This window comes from Micromys minutus (genome assembly GCF_963924665.1).
Source record: "Micromys minutus genome assembly, chromosome: 3".
NCBI lineage: Eukaryota > Metazoa > Chordata > Mammalia > Rodentia > Muridae > Micromys > Micromys minutus.
Window position 1 is genome coordinate 53,367,281 of NC_137972.1, and position 20,241 is coordinate 53,387,521.

The 20,241-nt window shown below is 48.5% G+C and overlaps 1 protein-coding gene across 2 annotated transcripts in view; it reads right to left on the bottom strand.

The window, feature by feature from the left end:
• Window positions 1-358: 358 nt before the first annotated feature.
• FGD5 (FYVE, RhoGEF and PH domain containing 5) overlaps window positions 359-20,241 on the bottom strand; it is a 91,737-nt gene continuing 71,854 nt past the window's right edge. Inside the window, exons 11-21 of one of the 2 annotated variants that reach the window (XM_080914785.1) lie at window positions 14,835-14,906; window positions 13,797-13,865; window positions 11,491-11,574; window positions 10,453-10,532; window positions 9,055-9,154; window positions 8,696-8,833; window positions 8,142-8,271; window positions 6,870-7,003; window positions 4,828-4,956; window positions 2,159-2,313; window positions 359-1,849 (exon numbers count right to left, since the gene is read on the bottom strand). In XM_080914785.1, coding sequence (XP_080770911.1) covers window positions 1,813-1,849; window positions 2,159-2,313; window positions 4,828-4,956; window positions 6,870-7,003; window positions 8,142-8,271; window positions 8,696-8,833; window positions 9,055-9,154; window positions 10,453-10,532; window positions 11,491-11,574; window positions 13,797-13,865; window positions 14,835-14,906 — 1,128 coding nt within the window. In that variant the 3' untranslated portion in view covers window positions 359-1,812. Of the gene's footprint in view, window positions 1,850-2,158; window positions 2,314-4,827; window positions 4,957-6,869; window positions 7,004-7,486; window positions 8,111-8,141; window positions 8,272-8,695; window positions 8,834-9,054; window positions 9,155-10,452; window positions 10,533-11,490; window positions 11,575-13,796; window positions 13,866-14,834; window positions 14,907-20,241 lie in introns of those variants that run through there. The other variant, XM_080914786.1, reaches the window with a different exon arrangement.

Genomic DNA, 20,241 nt, shown 5'->3' on the forward strand with positions numbered 1-20,241 from the left:
AGCTTCTGTCAGAACTGTGTGCCATCAGAACTGGTCATTTCTGTATTGGAAGAAAGAACATTCTCTCTTCTTTGTCTGCTTGCATTTACTTACCAGCACATCTGTTGGAATCTACTAGCCTTGTCGGACTGAGAAAATACTAGATCCTTGGACTTCCCATTCATGGCTGGCCATTGTTGGGAAGTCGAACTACAGACCATGAGTAGTCATAACAAACTCCCTTACAGTGTAGAGACTACCCCAAAGTTCTGTGGCTGCAGAGAGCCCTGACTAATGCAGTAGGACACTAACAATATAAGTAAAAATGACTGGAAATTCATGCACTTTTATTTCTAGAATTTTCTATTTAATACTTTCAGTCCACAGTTGACCTCCTGCAATTGAAATTACAGAAAAATGAAACCAAAGAAAGGGGACTACTGTCCTTGAGTCCAGCTCCACTTGTTAAGGTCAGGGGTCTCCGTGTCCCATGTGAGTGACTCTAGGAAGAATCCTCATGGTGAAGGGGACAGAAACACTTGTCTGTCCATCTAACTTGAATTATTAACTATATACCGACTGCAAAAACATTGAAAAAGAACTGCAAACTAGAAAAAAGAAATCCCTGAACATATTTAATGTACGTAAGTCCTTGAGATGGTTGTTTTCTTTTCTTTTCTTTTTTTCTTTTTCAAAAATCCTTTTTGTAGGGGGACAAGACAGAAAGAGATTTCAGAAATTTGTGTCATTGTTTTTCCAACTGTGGGAAAGTGTGGAGGAATCCTGTTCCTCCTTCAGAATTTTGTAAAATCCATCCAGCATGAAGAACTGGCCCGCAGGAGGTGGCTCTGCCTCAGGTGCACAGAGACAGGTGGTACTGTGGGTCTCAGATGTGCAAAGCATCTTCCAGCTCCAAGGTGGCTCAGCTTAGGTGTGCAAAGTATCTTCCAGCTGCTCAGTGCCTTGCTGGCCAAACAGTCAGTGCAGAACACTTTCTGATGACCTGCCTCTCTCTCTTCTTTACCTCCCTCAAAAAGTAATCTTGGCATGGATGCTACAGCTGGAGGATATGTGGAGGCCAAACTCCCATCAGCAGAGTGGTCAGTGTGCACACTGTGGACACAGGAATGCACTTAAAGCAGATGCGGATCCATGTTTGAGGGATCTGTGGTGCTGTAGCGGGCAGTCCTGGTATGGCGCTGAGAATTCTGGGAGAGAGGAAGTCACTCTCTGCCTAAGTCTTGGCAGTGCAGGTAGCAGGGTCTTAGAAGGGGAAGACACCTCTCTCTCCTTAGGGTGGTAAGCTGCAGGAAGACTGCGGGAGTCGCTTCCACTGCAGTGAATCCCTGCAGCGACTCCTGCCCATCCCTTGGAAGACACAGCCCTGGAGGCTGCAGCTCAGCAGGATGGTAAAGTGCTTAGATGCACAGCTGATACTTTCTGTCTGGTTCCCACATCACCTGAGGCACCAGATGGAGATTGCAGAAAGTTGAAAGTGGTCCTATTCACCAGGAGTAAAACCAGAAAAAGCCAGTTTCTACTAAAAAGCCCACATTGCTAAATGTCTTTTTCTCTTGGTTTCCATGTCTTCAAGGTACTAAATTTTAACTCACTTTTAGATAAGGGTACACAGTCTCTGATCAGGGCTGGGAAACATGGAGGCAGAAAAGAAGAGGTTTATAAATATCTCTTGGGGTTCTACCTTGAGGTGAGAGGTCAAACCCCACACAGAACCCACACATGCATCCAGATGAGCTGAGACCAGGAGTAGCTTCTGGAAGGGTTCATGTGTTAGTGTAGGAGTTTGTTGTGAGTCCATGTGACTGGTGACTGCTATAAAACACTGGCATCTTCCATGGCCTCCATCCACCTGTGAAACAGACAGCAGTGAGTATCTGTGGGACTGGATTAGATCCCTGCTCCCCTGAAGCCAAGGATGCATCTTTGTATCTATTTCTCAGACACACATCCCATGGTTAGAAAACAGCCTGGGATAGCGTGAAAGTTGACTGAATTAATGCCATCCCACATAAAAGAATCACAAGAGTCTAAGTTCATGGCTGAGAACATGCAGGCCTACAGCTGTGCTAGTACCCCCAGGGGCCTGCATAAAACGTGCAGGACAATACTGCATTTCTCTGCCAGACACACAAGGAAACAGACTAGCTGTTGCTGGTACCTCTGAGCAGAATTGCTGTCCTCTGCTTTGAAGCTGTAAAACAGGGTTTTCTTGTGATAAAGATGGAAAACAGGGCTCACTTCACTGCTGCCCTCCTCCTTTTCTGGGGCAATAGTAAACCCCAGCAGAGGTATGCTCTCCATAGCCACTTTGTCCTGCAGGGGACAGAAGGAAAACCCGGTGTTAACCCCCTGTCCCCTTCCCCAAGGCTCGGGGAACATCATAAAGGACAGAGGGAGAAAGAATAAAGAGCTGAAGGGTGGGAGAAGCACTGTGAAGCACACTCTGGATGTGACATGGCTCTTGTAATGAACTCACTGAAGCTATGGTCACCTGGACAAAATCAAGCCAACAAGGTCAGGCAGCATCCAATAGGTGGTACTAACTGGATTTAGTGGGTGATACACAAACACATACAAATACATATACATGCACACATATACACACATACATAAACACATATACACACACATTATACACACACATAAACACATATATATACACACACATATACATATACACATACATATGCACATATATAGACATACATATACATACACACATACATGTACAAATACATACACACACATATATAAAACACATACATATACAAACATATACACATACATATACATACACACATATACACACATACATATACTCAAATATATACACATGCCTGCACAGAAACACACCTAGATATACACAATATACACACACATATACACAATAAACACACAAATTCACACACACACAAAAACCACACACACATTCATTTACACACACACATATATATATATTCACACATATACACATACATATATACACACACCTGCACAGAAACACATACATACATACACATAGTACACATACATACATATACACAATACACACATACATATACACAATACACACATACATATACACATAGTACACACATACACATACATACACACACATAAACATACCTATACACACATACATACATGTACACAAATACATACACAAACACATGAGAGGGCATGAGGATGGGAGGGGGACATATTGGGGGTGCTGGTGGAGTGATCAAGTGGATAAGATCAAGATACATTGTATATAAATGTAAAACATTGTATTCAAATTATAAAGATTTTAAAAAACATATACACATACATATGCACCTATATAGACATACATATACATACACATATACATATACAAATACATACACACACATATATATAAAACACATACATATATACACATACATACATATACAAACATACACACATACATATACATACACGCATATACACCTGTATCAGCTCCTACTGTTGGTCCTTGTATCTAGTGGAGGAATACCTATGAGTGTGGAAGACTCTGATCACCCTTGCTTTCAGCCAGGGCCAGTCCAAGGAAGGAAAGGGACTTAACAGCTTCTGACAGAAAACTAGGGCTGGACATGCTCAGTGCCATTATCTTTTAAATCCTCTACCACTGACAGAGAGAGCAATGTCCCAAGAGCACACAGCTAGCATGGGGGAAGATTCAAGATTTGAACTCACAGCCTTCCAGCATTCTTCCTGCAGACTAGAGTAGTCAATGATTTAGTGTCCCAGAGTTTGTGCAGGCTCTAAGACACGCCTTCTTAGGAGGGGAGCTATGCTCCAACTTTCAGTTTGAAAAGATGAGCCTCAGTCCCCCTGCAAAAAGTCCCACTGTAGACAAATGAACAAGGGGACCCTCTGTTCATCGCCCCCTGCTGGCCCAGTGCCTGAAGATGACACTTATAGTGACTGTCACAGCTGTAGGTCACCTTCGAAGGCTCAGCCCTAGGCTGATGAGTACATTCTTCACCAATGGTTGGGGCACATGTAAGGCAGGACTGCGAGGTGGATTTGGCTCTGGAAACCCCAAGATAGTATGATCTGAAGATGGAAACCATCTGGCTTTCCAGCCCATTCAGCCTCTGCAGGATTAGCCAGTGAGATCAAACCACGGCGGCCCACATCTCTCTACCCTGGGAGCAGGTTAGGCTTTAGAGCACTCTCGTTTGTATTTTCTTTTTGAGGTGGGAGCTCATATTGTCCAGGCTGGCTTTGAATTCATGCTGTAGCTGAGGATGACCTTGAACTTCTGCTCCTTCCACCTCGAAGGAATTACAGGCTTGAACCACCGCAGGGAGGCTATGTGGGCTGGGGACTGAACCCCATGCTTCCTGCATGCTGGCCGAGCATCATGCCAACTGAGCTGAAGCCCAGCTCTTGTAGTTCAGAAACTAAAACCAGTATGTCCTATACAAGTAGCAATGTGCAGGAATTTAGAAGCCTCACTGGAACCCTCCGTTATTTTAGGAAAAGCAATGGACAGGCACATGGGGAGCAGTTTTCTCTGAGCGGCTACATGTTGCCCCAAGCAACCAAGATCGAAACAGAAATGAGTTTTCTCTGTGACTTTGTCCTGGTTGCTAAGCCTGTGACATTTAAGCACTCTGTGAGTGCTCACACCCACACTCCAGCATAAAGACTTGATGACCGAGAGGTCTCAGTGTCCAGGACTCATGCTGGCAGGTGACAAGACATATGGAGACCAAAGCTGGCTGTCCCTCCACCTCTGCCCCTCCACCCCTACTGTCACACACATACTGAACACAAGCCTCCCTGAGAGCACAGCCACAGAAAGAACTCTACCTCGCTGGCCAGGTAGGTGTAGAGTACTTTGCCCTTGATGACAAGCCAGAGTTTCTTCCAGCGCCGCTTGCCACTCTTACAGCGGCTCAAGTAGCCGCTGATGGCAGAGCCCTCTCCTGACGCGGCCACCTGGTGGAAGGGAAGCAAAGCAGACAACCAGTCACAATGGTGGGGCAGACCATCAGCACAGGAGTGTGAATGCTGATCTCTGGGCTCTTGTGGCCAGCAAAACTGTTTCAGGGTCTAAGAAGCCAATGGAAAGGTCTAAAGCCCTGCAGCTACTGGGATCGTGTGCGTGCATACACACACACACACACACACACACACACACACACACACACACACACACACACACCCCAAGACGAATTTGAGCATCTTTAGTTTAGACTATCATGCACTTGAGAAGGAATCTTGTACTTAGACCTAACAGGTATAAGGGGGTGGGGTGGGGCTCCTGACTGGTGGACTAGATGCAGTCCTACTGTGTCACACTGGTGCCGGTGTTTAGGTGACATTCTGCTGCACCGGCTCTGGCAGTGGCTAACACTGATTGGTGGTCTGGCACACTGTGTGAGCATGTATGAGGCTCTGGGTTTCACTACCAGCACCAGAAAGCAAAGAAAACAAAATAGACCCCCAGTTTGGCTTAGAGGGATTCTGGGGTTCTCACCAGGGTCCAACAGTAACTATGGATATCACCAGGCAATTTACTGACTCCATTTTCTTTCTAGTCAGGAGACATCCTGACAGACAGACATGCCTGACTTACAGTGAGTGCAACATGGTCAAGTTCAGGCATAGTTTCTTCTGATTTTCTCATTTTCCAGATGGGAACTAAGGCCCTAAGGAACAAGGGACTTCCTGAAGTTCAACCCCCTTTGGCTCAATGGAGAATAACACTTGGGACTTTCAGCAAACATTCTACCTAGACTCTACAACCAGCTCATGCTGGAAAGGAAGCCAGGGTTAATGTTGTCCTGGCGCAAGGCATGAGGACCCCCCTAACTCTTGCCTGGGCTCTGGCCCCACCTCCCTGGATGGAGCACCTCCACAGATCTGTTCCACAACATCCTGGGAGCTTAGATACTCAGGTGCTCACACAGGCTTGCCCCTTTTCCCCCCGGGGAGCAATGCTGCAGAGGCAGAGCCCCAGAAATGGGAAAAGGTGTTGAGTTGGGCTGTAGGATGCTCATCTCTGGACCAAGGAGCTGGCAGGAGTAAACCAGGAGCAGGGAACACATGTCTGTGTTGTGAGCACATGAACATTCCTTGAAGGGTCCTTCAGGGAGTCCTGGTCATGGCTGGAGAGGCAGAGAAGCTCGCTTCCATTCTGTTCGGTATGTTTTGCACGTTTTCTTTTCTTTTACCATGTGTACGTTATTTTCAAGACTTTGGGGAGTGATCAGATGTTTTCACACTGTTGACTGGCAGGCACTTTACCACTATGTTATACCCTAGTCCCATTTCCAAGATCTTCAGTTGGCAAGTGGAACATCTTCACACCTACTGCTTGATGATGCCTAGTAAGGGCACCTGGATGCAGCTGACCATGCCTCTTGGCTTCAAAGGCTCTCTTCATGGGCACGATTGGGGTCCCTACCTGCGTGACGGACCTGTGCTCAGCCAGATCTGAAATTTCCTGCACAGTCTCCGCCTCAGGGAGGCTCATCACCTGTGTTCTCCCCTCCCTGCAGCCCAGGAACACATGGGGCTCACAAATGCTGACATGGGACAATTAAGTGTTATTGCAGCTCACCAGCAGCCTGAGCAGGCCCCATGGGCACTAATTCTACAAGATGGGGAAGGAAAACAAACAAACAAAAAACAAGACAAACAAAAATGAAAGGCAAGGAGGGACACAAGATGCCTCTCAAGCTCCTCTGTAGCTCATAGGTGTCTTCTGAAAATAGGATTGTTCTTAGAAATGCACCGCCTGGACTCAGTATTGGGTTCTTTCCAGGGAGGAGTCCTCTTTGTCCAGAAGAGCCCAGCCACCAGAGGACAAGAACCTCCCAAACCATTGTCTTCCACATACACCTTACCTCGGTCAAAGCCGAAGAGACTTTTTTCTGCTTCTTGAAAGCTGAAGGGCTAATACTCTGGAAGACAGAGGAGAAGGTGCTGCCCGAGGAGAAGCGGGATGAGGACAGTGGGAAGCTCATGCTGACCGGACGTTCTGCAGAGGCGAGAAGCCAGGGGAGGGGTTGTCTGGAATGCTGGCCCAAGTCCCTTCGAGGCTCATGGGGGTGGGAGCGGGAGCAGATGGACCCAGGATGGCTGAATGCTCCTTCCTGCTGATACTGTGCAGAGGCTCTGGGGGGATGGGAGCCATGCTTCCAGGACATTGAACATGGATCCACCAGCAGGACTATGCTCCTTCTTGTGTGTGTGTGTGTGTGTGTGTGTGTGTTTTAAGTATTACGTATTTATTTTATATATGTGAGTACACTGTAGCTGACTTCAGACACACCAGAAGAGGACATCAGATCCCATTACAGATGGTTGTGAGCCACCATGTGGTTGCTGGGAATTGAACTCAGGACCTCTGGAAGAGCAGTCAGTGCTCTTAACCACTGAACCATCTCTCCAGCCCAACTATGCTCCTCCTGAAGACCTTAGTGTGGCTTCAAGAAGGCCTAAGACACAGCTGCTGTCTCTCCTGCCTGTTACTTCTGGGTACAGCTTGTCACTTAAGTACCAAGTCTCAGGGGTCAATTTAGCTTCTAGTGGACGCTCTTTCCTTCTGTGACTCACAAGCATCTCCTTAGCAGCCTCTTAAACATACCACAAGATTCCAAAGACAGCAGACTCATGGAATGCTCCCAGGAGTCCTGCAGGGAGCTGGGAAGATGGCTAGGCAGTTAAGAATACATTTGTTCTTGTAGTGGGCCTGAGTTTCGTTCCCAACACCCACATCAGGTGGCCTGTAACTCCAGCTCCAGGGGGTCTGAGGCCTTATTCTGGCCTCCTGGGGTACCTGAACTCACATGCGTATATCCTTGTAGACAAACATAACTAAAAACAAATCTTTCCAAAAAGTTCCACAGAACACAGGCCTATCGAACACCCCAAAAGAATCATCCATGGTGGACAGCCACAGCAGCCCTGCCTTCACAGGGACACAGTAGCTGTCAAGTTCCTATGGAACCCAGGTCTTGAGCCTTGGCTTCCTCTGGGGCTGCCTTTATGCAAAACCTCCTCTCTCTTCTTCTGGAGAAAGCAGATTCAAGCAGGAACCCAGGCCATAGAGGTGTCATGAGAACTTGGGGAGAAGACATCAAGCCTGGAAGAAGGCAAGGGCCTTGTAAAGTTACCTCTCATGGGACCTGGGACAGGCCCATTCCTCAACTTCAGCTCCCGGAAGCAGCCATCACAGACCTTGGCCATTCGGTTCTTGAGGCACTTCAGTGGGTACTTGTTCCGAGAGCAGTTCCGGCACACAATCTGACGTCACGTTGGAAACACACATGTAAGCTGTCAGCCACTCTCTGTCTGTTAGCTCAGCCCTCACCTCCTCCAGGGAGCCCCAGGTTCCTAGCTGCTCTGTCCTGCATGGACCCCTGGTCTTCCAGTCTGGGCTGTAGAACGTCTCTGAGCAATCATCTGCTTTTCTGAAGAGCTTTGTCCACAGCCATAAAATAACACTCTCTCCCCACCAATGACCATAATGGTGAGTGCTCCAGTGCTCTTAAATGGTGTGGTGGTGACAGAAGGGGCCCGGGAGTGCCATGATCTTAGTGACATGGGAGGAAACAAGCTCTACCTCTCAGGCTGGCCTTGAACTCATCTTCCTCTGGCCCCTGAGCCCCACAAGCAGGGACATGTCCTCCCCTCCCCGAGCATGCCCTCAACCCAGTCTGTCACTCACCTTGCCACAAGCATGGCAGTGGTGGCGCCTCACGGTCAGCGAGAAGTCACAGCCGCAGTTCATGCACATCATGGCATGTGTGACAGGCACCAGGGTGGGGAGTCTCTCCCCGAGGCTGATCCCCAGCCTCTCCCGGATCTGAGGCAGCCAGCAACCACAGTCAGGAGAGAGCCAAGGACTCTCCCCAACTCTGAGTAAAGTCTCCTGCATGTAAAACCCATGCTCCTGGGGTGAGCTGAGGTGCCGTGTAGGCGAGACCAATGAGGGCATTGCCAGGGTCCCCGAGGACAGGAGGCCTCTTCCTGTGAGAAGGGTATGGCAGGACCCACCCTAGGAACCCTGGGGCGGCTCCCACTCACCTCCACACTGTGGTGGAAGGCAGCCAGAGCCTGAGTCTTGTAGTCCTCCGGGAGGGCTCTGCTCAGACAGTAGTGCCACTCGTCCCGCTCAGCACAGGAGCTGTAGGCACAGACTGGGTGAGCCACAGTGCCGTGGCTCTGTTTGGCAACCTCTCTCTAGTTGTGAGTCCTTGGGCTCAGCACACTCTGGGCCTGAGTCTAACCCAATGTCCAAGCCTCTCTGCCCAATGAGCTGAGGGACACCCAGGAGGAAGCTGGGTGAAAATTCTCAGTGTCCACTAGGTGTCGCCCTCGTCCTGAACTTCCCACAGCACAGAAAAGCCTGGGCAGGGAGAAGGCACCACTTTGGCCTGTGGTAAGGTAGGCAGCCAGGGTCACATTGCTTAAAGGGGACGTGTAACCTTCCTCCAGTGGGCAGCTGATACTCCAGGCTACAGAACAGACAGGCAGCAGGGCTCCAGTCAGGAACAGACAATCAGTGTGGTCTGTCACCTTCCTGTCATGACTGGGCACGCAGAAGCTGCACACTGAGCCGCGAGGCCCCTGATTGCATCAAGCAGAGAGGAGAGGCCATGGAACCATCCCAGGAATCACTTCCTCCAGAAAGTCTCCCCTCCCCTCTCCTTTGCGGGACCCCCTTTGTCTCTTCTATTCCATAGGATTACAGCAAGCAGGTGGCATCTACAGACACGGGGCTCTCCCCAGACCCCAAATCGAATGGCACCTTGATCTTGCACTTCCAAATTCCTAGACCAACCGAGAGAAGTAGATTTTATCTGACAACTGGCTCATGTTGTTTTAGTTACAGCACCTTCCCACATACCGAGACCCTCCCCCAAAAACAGACCGGTCAGGGATGGGCAACCATTCATCACTGTCCTGACCTGCCAAGGCTGACAGCCCACTGAGAAGATGACACCTCTGAGCCACCTGAGAGTCTCATGCAGGGCCGATCATCTCTAACATTTTTTGATGAGATACTTTTATGGGGCCCACAGTCCTCTGGGCATAGGAACCGGCATTTATATTTGGTTTTGTGCTGCTGAAAACTGAACCAAGGCTTTGAGTATGCGAGACAGACATTACCACTGAGACAGGATTCTAACCTCAGGAGTTTTCTTTCTTTCTTCTTTTTTTAAATTTCTTTTCTTTCTTTTTTTTGGTTATTGTTTTCTATTTGCACGCACACATGCACATGTGTGTGTGTGTGCATGTTCATGCCTATGTGTGAGTGAGGAGGTCAACCTCAGATATTTTCCTCAATTCTTAACTTTATCTTCATTTTAAAAGATTTATTTTTATGTGTGTTTTGCCTGTGTGTATCTAAGTGAAGCACACACATGCAGTACCCATGAAAGCCAGCAGAGGGCACTGTAGCTGGAGTATGGTTCCCCATACCTTGCAGACAGTGTCAGGCAAGACTCAGGAGTTTCGATCTTCAGAGCATAGGGCACTTTATCCATCACAGGGCGGCTGACCTGCCAGGAAAACCAACGGCATCTGCTTCAGGATGGGATGGGGGTTGCGCAGACAGCTCTGTCCACTAGTAGTGGGTAGACAGGGTTCTGATCAGCACGGATGCTTTCACTCCAGGGTGCTGAGCCTTCTCTGAAGCCCCCTTCTCAGACAGCATCAAAATTAACTTTCCAAAATGTTCTCTGTCCCAAGAATTCCCCCAAAGTGCCCCCACACCCTCATGTTTAAGACCAAGATAAACCATGCTAGTCCACACATTACAATACAACAGCGGAGAAGTGTTCAGTGGTGGATGAATAGAGAATATGTGCATGCACAAGCATGCACATGCATGCACACACACACACACACACACAGATGAAAGAGACATAAAGCTAGAGATACACAGAGAGAGATAGAGAGACACTGGGGGCTGACCAAGCTTCTGCACAGAAACCTTGAACACAGTGCTAAGTCGAGCCAGCCAGCTCCAAGAAGACAAATGCTGGAGCTCTACCCACACGAGGTTATTCAGCCAGTCAAGTGCATAGAGATGGAATGAGCAGGACCCAGTGTTTAATGGAGACAGTTTCTGCTTGGGAAGACAGGTCGGGGCTGATGTGGGTTCATGACACTGGTTCATGCTACTGAGCCATCCTTCAGATGGTGCAGAGGGTTTTGATGTGGTGTATGCATCTTACCACATATAACAATGTAGCCTAAACCTGTTTGCTCCTTCCAAGCCGTTTCTGCATTTACTGCCCTCCTTGTGGGGTGACCATGCCCCATCCACTCTGAGAATATTTCACTGACCCCTAGTTGTATCTGGGCAGCCCCGTGCTTAAACCTGCCGCAGTCCACAGTGAACATTGTATCCTGGGGCCTTGTTCCTCAGTGGAGAGGAGAAAGGCTCGATCCACCTCCCCAGCATCTCCTTGTGATGACAGTCCTGTCTCAGGGTATCTGGTTTTAGATATCTACCTTCATGTTGGCCACTGGCAGCGAGCTCTTCAGACGGTACTTCCCATCCTTCTGGGGATGCGTGTATAGGAGCGTGTCATTCATCTGCAGAGAATGCACCCAGTCACATCAGTCCTAGCCCTGACGGCGGCAGCAAGCTTTATACAGATCAGATCCCTGGGCTCTGGGGTGCAGACACATGGCAGTCCTCGGTGACACCCCAGCAAGGAGCAAAGCCATGCTGTGACTACATCACAATAATTCTACTCCTACAGGAATGCCCAAGAGGTCTTGGCACATTTGCCAACGTTCTGGTGTCAAGTGTCAGAGAAGCTCTATGTATAATGGCCCCAAAGAGGGAACTAACCAAATGTCCTTGACGGTTGATGGATAAAGAAAGTATGGTCCAGTTAGATTTGAAATACCACACAACAACCCAAAGGAGCAGGCTGCCAGTCTGTAGCTCCATGATAGGATCACAAGCATCCTGAGGGGGAAGGCCAGAGACCGTAAGTGCAGCCCACTGCCTACATGTGAAGGTTCAACCTAAAGTGACTGCAATCGGGCCAGTTTGTGCCTGTGTCACTTGGGAGTGGGGAAGATGGATTGCCAGTGTTAGTGGGGCTTTCTGGAAGTGTTGCAAATGCTCCCAATCAGGATCCAAGTGGCAATCATACAACGGTATACACTAGTCAAGAAGGACCAACATTTAACAGAAGGCTGCCAATAGGACTCTACTAACAAAATAGTTGAGAAAGGAAGTGGGGGCTGGTGAGGTGGCCCATGTTTTTAACCCCAGCACTCCAGAGGCAGAGGTATGTGAATCTGTGGATTAGCAGCCTGCTCAGTCTGCGTGGCAAGTTCCAAGAGAACCAGGGCTACATCTTGAGACCATGCCCTTAAAAAGAAAGGAATGAAACAAAGTGGGGGCCAGGAAAATGGGTAAAGCAATTGTTGCCAAGATCGATGACCCCGGTTCAATCCCAGGGATAGACATGGCAGTAAGGGAAAACGGGTGTCCTCCCTTACTTCAGGGTTACATCGAGGCAGCCTCTTGAGGAAATGCACAGGGTGCAGACACCCAGCCGATCCTTGATCCGTGAGCACAGTTTCGGTGGTGTGACCCTCCTCCACCTCCACTGACTGTCTAGTCCCAAGACTCCTCTATTTCATCTCCTGATTCTCGCTTGTTCGTCTGTGTTTCCCTCCCATTATATTCTGAAGGCTGAGGACAAGGCTGGATGCAGAAGACCTCACAGCCGCACTGCCATCTTGTCATAGAACACTCTGGCTGTGTCGGGAGGCAGCTGAAGGCAGCCACGCCAACAGTCACAAGAACAGCAGCGAGGGGCAGAGGAATGGGGAAGCAGAGATACCCAGAAAACAGCAGGCCTACAGTTTGGGCTCTTGGAGGTTCCCTGATGGCCTCAGTGTTGAAAGTGTAGTCCACAGGATGGCACTGTTGGGAGGAATGCAACCCTGAGAGGGTAGGGCCTAGTAAGAGGAAGTTAGGTCATCATGGCATGACCTTGAGGAGACTGTGGGAACCCAACCCCTTCCCCTTCCTGTCTTTTGCTTCCTAGCCATGAGGTGACCGATGGCTCTGCCTTGAGCTACTTGGCTATAGGCCCAAAGCTCCAAGGCCACCCCGTCAAGGACTGGTACCTCCAGAACCAGGAGGTGGATCTTGCCTTTCCTCTTCAAATCCTAACTGTCTCAGACACTTGTTCTAGAGGTAGGCAACACAGTGTAGGGTCTTGGGGTCCTAGAATGGGGCAAAGAGCTACTTGTAGCATGAGACCCTGGGTTGGCATCGCTAACCCAAAGGTTTTGGATTCCCTAATGTTCACAGCGTGGTTTTGTGTCCTCAGATGTGTCGTGTGTGCTCTCCTGCAGAGCGAGAGTCTGGAAGCTCAACCCTGGCCACCCTCTGGGTCTTGGCCATCTGCTGAGAAATCTAGACAAGTTGGTCTCCTCATCCCCACTGTTGTACACACCACAGAAAGGGCCCGAGTGTAGTTATAGTATAGAAGACAGCCCTGGTTTGAACCGATTATGGCCGGCATATGCGCTATTCATTTCAACAGCTACGCTCCCCATCCCCCAACTATTTGGAAAAAACATATAAGCAGTGGGTTTTTTTTTTTTTTTTTTTTTTTTTTTTTTTTTTTTTTTTGTCTTGTTTCGTTTGTCTTGTTTTGTTTAGTTTTGAAGACTCAGTGAAGACTCAGCTTTACATCCTGAAGGTTGACCCGGCTCCTCTGTTTGTCACCAAATGCTGGCCCTAGAAAGCCAATGGTGGGGCCTGCTTTATCTCCAGTGCTTACCAGGAACAGGTGCCGGGGGTGTCGGCTTTTCCCTCTCACCCTCATCAGCGTCCCTTCCTTCAGGAACTCCTGTAGGGAGAGAAGCCAACCTCAAAAGTGGAATGAGAACGTCTCTGTGTAGGAAGCAGTCACCATGGCCGCCAGGGTACCCAGTGGCAGCTTATAGACTCCGGCCCAGGAACCCACGCTGGGCAGTCAGTCAGTCTGGCCTTCTGGAAATGTCCTCACAGAGCACTAGGCCCAGCCACCAAGTGTGAGTCCCACTTATGACCCCCACCCTAAATGGCACTACAAAGGGTTCATTCAGAGCATGCCCTTTGAGGGTTTGCTGAACATCTGGGTGTGTGGATAGTAACTTGCCCCATCCTCTGAAGGATACAGACACAGGCTGAGTAAGGATTTCAGAGCACAGACTCTCTCAGTCAGAACCAAACGTGAGATTTTAAAGAGTCCTCCTAGACTAGCACCATCCTGCCGACGCGGCTCCCTCCCTCCCGCATTCCAACGGGCAATGATCACACTTTTAGCTGTTTTCTGAGCTCAGTTGTATGTTTTCCATCTGGAAGCTAAAATGCAAATCAATCATTCTCTCTCCCACCCATCCCTTTCTGGGCACAGAACCCAGGACCTTGCACATCCTATGCATGTGCTCAGCTCCGGAGTGCCATCCCAGCCTGCTTTGTTAAGAATGCTATTTTTATGCTGCTTTCTTGGGGCTTGTCTTTGAGAGCAACTCTGATCTCTGCTTTCCTGGCAACTTGGAACTAAAAACACTGCACACACATTTTTTTTTTTCTTTTCTCACTGGAGAGCTACCCCAGGGCAGCTATGGTGAGCAGAACTCACTGGTACTGTGTGTTTAACTGCCCCGAGAGGGCATCATGCAAGGAGGGGTGCAGACAAACTCCAGGGTGGTGAACCGTGTCCCCCACCCCTCCTGAACAGCACCTGCAGCCAGACCCGTCTGGGGCCAGCCCAGCTGAACAATGGGCTTATCAGAGTGGAGCTGGCCCTTGTCCTTGTCCAGGCAGCACTCACCCTTCCTGGCTGGAGGAGGTCCCCTTGGCCCCGCACACTGTACTCGATGTGGACCAGCTTCTGCAGGTTTTCCTGTGGGCAGGCACGGGAGATGCTTACTGTCCACTCCCCTACCAGACGCTGTGTGTCCTCTGTGAGAGGACACCGTTTCCACCTCAGAGGAGGAGCACAGCGCAGGACAGACCAGTCTAGATCCAAGTTCCTAGAATGGCAGGCAGCATAGGCTCTTCAGCCTGGGATCTCCCAGAGGGGGATGAGGGGGCTGTCACACCCTTGGCCACACAGTGGGAGGAAGGGGAGGCTGGCAGATGGAGGTAACAAGAATGAACGGTGGGTAAGGGTGCTTGATCGGGAGCCTGTTGACCTGGTTCAATCTCTTAGAACCCGACTGGTGGAAAAGGAAAACTCCATGAGCTGTTTGTCCTCTGACCGTCAAGCATGTGAACACAATACATGTAAAGAAAGGTTAAATTTTAAAAGAAGGCAGTTGAAATGTCCTTGACTTCGTCAAGTGTGGGCGGTAACACGATTCAGGGTAATGAAGGCACAGACGCTGTGGGTAGAACCCACTGGCAAGCTCTCTGCTAGCTGTGTGTCAGGCACTGAGGGCACGGGGTCCTGTGAAACGGTATTGAGCAAGCTGCTAGAAGGTTTCAGCACTGGGGAGGCCAGAAGCTCATTGTCCCTTAGGCAGAGGCCATGTGCTCTGAGGAGAGGACTCGGTGTTGTGCCTCGAGATCACACAGAAGCTGGCTGTCCAAGCCCAGCCTCAGGCCCGAGGTAGAATGGAACTGCCACAAGGCACTAGGCATCCAGACATGCCCTTCCTCAGAGAAGGCCGCATGGGGAGAGTCCCTCCTGCCTGCAGATTTCTGGGAACAGACTGGAAATGAATGCAAGAGGGAACTTAGGGCCCCACAGACACGTGAGCACCAGAGGAAGATGAGGCTGACAGGATGGAGGTCAGACTATTCCCAGATCCAGAACAACCCATGACTGGACTGAATCAACTGACCACTCTCTCAGCGTCCCACCACATACAGTACAACCAAAACCAAGACACAGGTGCTGTTCCTCACAGAGCTTATGTTCATAGTGCCTGCTAGTCAACCGAGAGTCACAGGAACACTTTGGTTGCAAAGCAGAAAGAAACCAACTGGAACTGGCCTGGAAACTTCCTCCTGGATGGCTAACTTTCATGGGGCCATGGAGGCTGCTGGGGGAGAAAAGCCACCAGAGACATTCATTACTTGGATACAAACATTGCTACAATTGTTTCTAGGCACGATGTGCGCTCTGGTGCAATTAAGCCATGAGGGCTAGGGGAGTAACCAACCACGTTTGAATCGGATTTCCACAGGAAGGAAGTCAAGTCTGCCACTGAAACCCTAGCCAAAAGTCCATGTTTTTAGACAGCCGTGGGAGAGAACCCACTACTGTTGCCTTGATAAATGGGCATACTGTTAAAGTGCATTCTAAATCTTTTTTTAAAAAAGATTTATTTGTTTGTTATATATAAATACACTGTAGCTGTCTTCAGACACACTAGAAGAGGGCATCAGATCTCATTACAGACAGTTGTGAGCCATCATGTGGTTGTCGGGATCAGAACTCAGGACCTCTGGAAGAGCAGTCAGTGCTCTTAACCACTGAGCCACCTCTCCAGCCCCCCCCCCCCAAGTGCATTAAATACTCGAGTTTATACATCTAAATTAATGCTGTCCTCAATCATGGTCAGAGAAACTTCTCTCTACAGTGGCGAGACTCCTAACTGTTAATGTGCTGAATATTTAAAGAGATGACTGAATATCCAGATGTAAGTGGAAAATCTACATCTGCCTCTTATTCCTAAGGCTCAGAGCTCTCTATAAAAAGGGATGGTGAACAGAAGAAGTCTAAGGACAGGATGATGGAGAGGAGTGCTGTGAAGTGCTACCTTCTAGATGGGACATGGCCATTTTATCCATCAACCCACAGCAGCTGAGACCTGCCCAATACCACACCAGCAACATCAGCCAATAATCCAGCAGGAAGAACTAACTGGACTCGGTGAGTTACCATAATAAAAAAGGACACAGAGAGCTATACACTGGAGATGCTAGGGAGAATCAGGAGGGAGCTTGGGGTAGTTATGATCAAAATACACCTGTATGTGTATGGAGTTATCAAATAACAAATAAAAGATATGCTATTTCTTAAAGAAAATAATCGTGGGAACACACATTCAAAACCAAGTTAGGTTGTGGGTTGGGTGGGCTGGAACAATGGCTCAGCAGAGGACACTGGCTGCTTTTTCAAAGGACCTGGGATTGAGTCCCCATACCCATTTGCCAGCTCATAAGCATGCATAACTTCAGCTCCAGGGGATCCAATGACCTCTCCTGGTCTCCACAGGTTCCAGGCACGCACAAGGCATATAGACTTAAACACACGCAAAACACCCATATACATAGAATAATAAAATAATGAAAAAATTAAAATACTAAAGCAGGAAGACAAACTCAACTCATTTTTTTTTTGAGAAAGCATTCCACACATCCATTACAGGTGACAGGTAATTTGGGGCTTGAGCAAAGGGCCAAAATAACTATTATGTTAGAGGGTCTGGAGCAAAGGTAGATGCTATGCATTAGCAGATGGAGACCTTCATCAGCGCTGCTGACCTCACAGGGGACTTCAGGGGAATTAAAAACAAAAAAACACACAGCCAACAATACCAGACATGAAAACTCTTCACAGGTTTGTCTATGAGCTGAACAACGTTGAAAGGAAGAGCCAGAATCTATAAAGACAGATCACTAGGACACGGTAAAAACAGAGGGGCTGGGGAGATAAACCAGTGCCTAAAGTGCTTGCTATGAATGCATACATGAAGCTCTGAGTTTAGTCCCTGTACCCATGTAAATGCTGGGCGTGGCACCTATAATCCCATCACTGGAGACATGAATACGGGCCAACCAGCCTAGCTGCACCAATGAGTTCCAGGGTCAGTGAGAGACTGTCCTAATGAATGAAGTGGGTTATCAGGCGTGGTGGCACATGTCTTTAGTCCTCGTACTTGGGAGGCAGAGTCAGGTGGATCTCTCTGAGTTCAAGGCTACCCTAGTCTTCATAGTGAGTTCCAGGACAGCCAGAGCCACACAGAGAGACCCTGTCTTTTAAAAATAGGTGGAGGCCCACTCGGCAAAATGAAACCTATCCCTGGTGGCACCATCACTAGGGCCAAGAAGCCATGGCAAGGTAGACCCCAGGCCTCAGCAGTAAATTGATGCCCAATGACTACTGCTGTGCATCTCTCAGCCTTCAGCAGTGAAGCTGCTGTCAGCAGCAGGCACCCACCATTGGTCAGGGTGTACAGAACAGCAGTCTGCAGAATGCTCAGCCCTAACTGGGACACCTGTGTCACACCCCTACCACCTAAGACTCGGAGTCCCTGTGGAAGGAGGAGCAAGAAGGCTGTAAGTGCCAGGAGCAGTAGAGGACTAAAAGGGAACTGCTTTCCAGACTCAACGGGGCAGCAGCATGGTGGACTCATCGCAGCTGTGACAACATGGACTTGGAAAACCCAAGCTAGCCTGGAGAGAGGGGAGGTGAGCATGAGGCCCAGCTGCTGACTGAGGAGGTGTTGGCAGTTGGTAGAGAGAGTCAGCTTTCTTTAAGGATGTGATTCTCCGGTATGTCCACCAGGTTCTTGTAGAAAGCCACATATTCACGAGTTTATGGATTGCCAGCTCTGATTGGACCAGATGGGGGAGGGAGAAAGGGTGGTGGAATCAAGTACACAAATAGGGGTGGGGAGAGGAGGAAGTTGGTTCTGGGGGAAGAGGTTGAATATTATCAGAATACATTGTGTAAAATCCTCAAAGAACTAATAAAAAAAAGGTGGAGAACAGTTCAAACAGATACCAACATTGACTTTCATGTGCATGTACATGTTTGCAAATATGTGCACATACACAAAAAAGATAGAAAGGAGTGTGGGGGTTGGGGGTGGAAATTAGGGTTGGTGAGATAATATGGCATCCAAGAGACTTTTCCAAAATAAATGAAGGCCCAACAAAGTCCAGATCCAATAGAGAAGCTGGAGACAGGTAGGCCCAACATAGCCCAGATCCAATAGAGAAGCTGGAGACAGGTAGGCCCAACATAGCCCAGATCCTTCAGGATCTTCTTATATCCTTCCCCAAATCAAACCATGTGTATGTATTCATATCTGTGTACATGTATGTGCATGTGTATGAATATGTATACATGTGTGTGTATATATATGTGCATGTGAATAAATATATGTGTGTATATGTTCATGTGTATATATGTGCATATATATGTATATGTGTGTATATGTGTATGTGTATATATATGTGAGGGTGTATATATATGTGTGATTGTGTATGTATGTGTATACACACACACACAAACACACACACACACATGCTCTTGCTATCTAGCTTACGCTGGCCTTGAATGGAGGGCAAACGTAAGCTCCAGAACAACTTTTGTAACAGAAACTGTGTGAATCGGAAGACAGTGGTGCCGGCCTTTAAGTTACTCAGAAAGAGAAAATATGAACCAAACCGACTTCCAATATCCAGGGCAAATCTTCTTCAAAGGTGAAGGTAAACTGCACAATTAACTGCTTGGGAGACAGATGGAGGCAGGTTCCTTCTTGTATGTGAAGGTTTTTGGTAAGCTGAGCAGCTAGAGCCATCTGGGTGGTTCGAGTGGACAGACTGCTCAGAAACGAGAAGATCCATGATATTCATCCACGTGTCTACACACAGGTCAGTAGACACGCACCTTTCCTTCACAACAGAGCCTGCAGCACAGCGCACCCCGGACCGAGAGCTTGGTTTCTGGGCACTTGTTCTACAGCTCAGCTCTCTCTCATTCAGGGACCTTGGAGAGGAGTTCCTTCTAAGACAGGGAAGGAAAATGAGACTAATGAGCCTGGCAAGTCCCACCTTCCTTGCTGAGGAAGTGACAAACAGGTGGCAGAAGAATGAAGGAACTGGAGCGACCGAGAGACTGACTAAAATCTCCAAGGGGGAAGCACAGGCCAACTGGGAGAGTCCTCCAGAACCATTCTGGCCAAAGGAATTATTTCATCCCTAATATTGTGGGTTTAAAAATGATTACGTTGACCCTTCTCTATTTGAGAAATAAACAAATCAATGTGGGCTAAAACAAATTCCCACGAATTAGTACCAACATAATGACTAGACTGTTTATGTTGAGGATGCGCTGCACCTATCATTGAGGAGGGAGAGATATCTTCTACAAAGGATTCCAGAACACTTAGGAGGTCATCAGCCTAAAGGGAGAGGGAACAGGTTTCTTTGCACTACTTATGTGTGGGCTGTGCACAGTGACTTTTTCTACAGACCGTGGGAAAAGAACACATAAACTC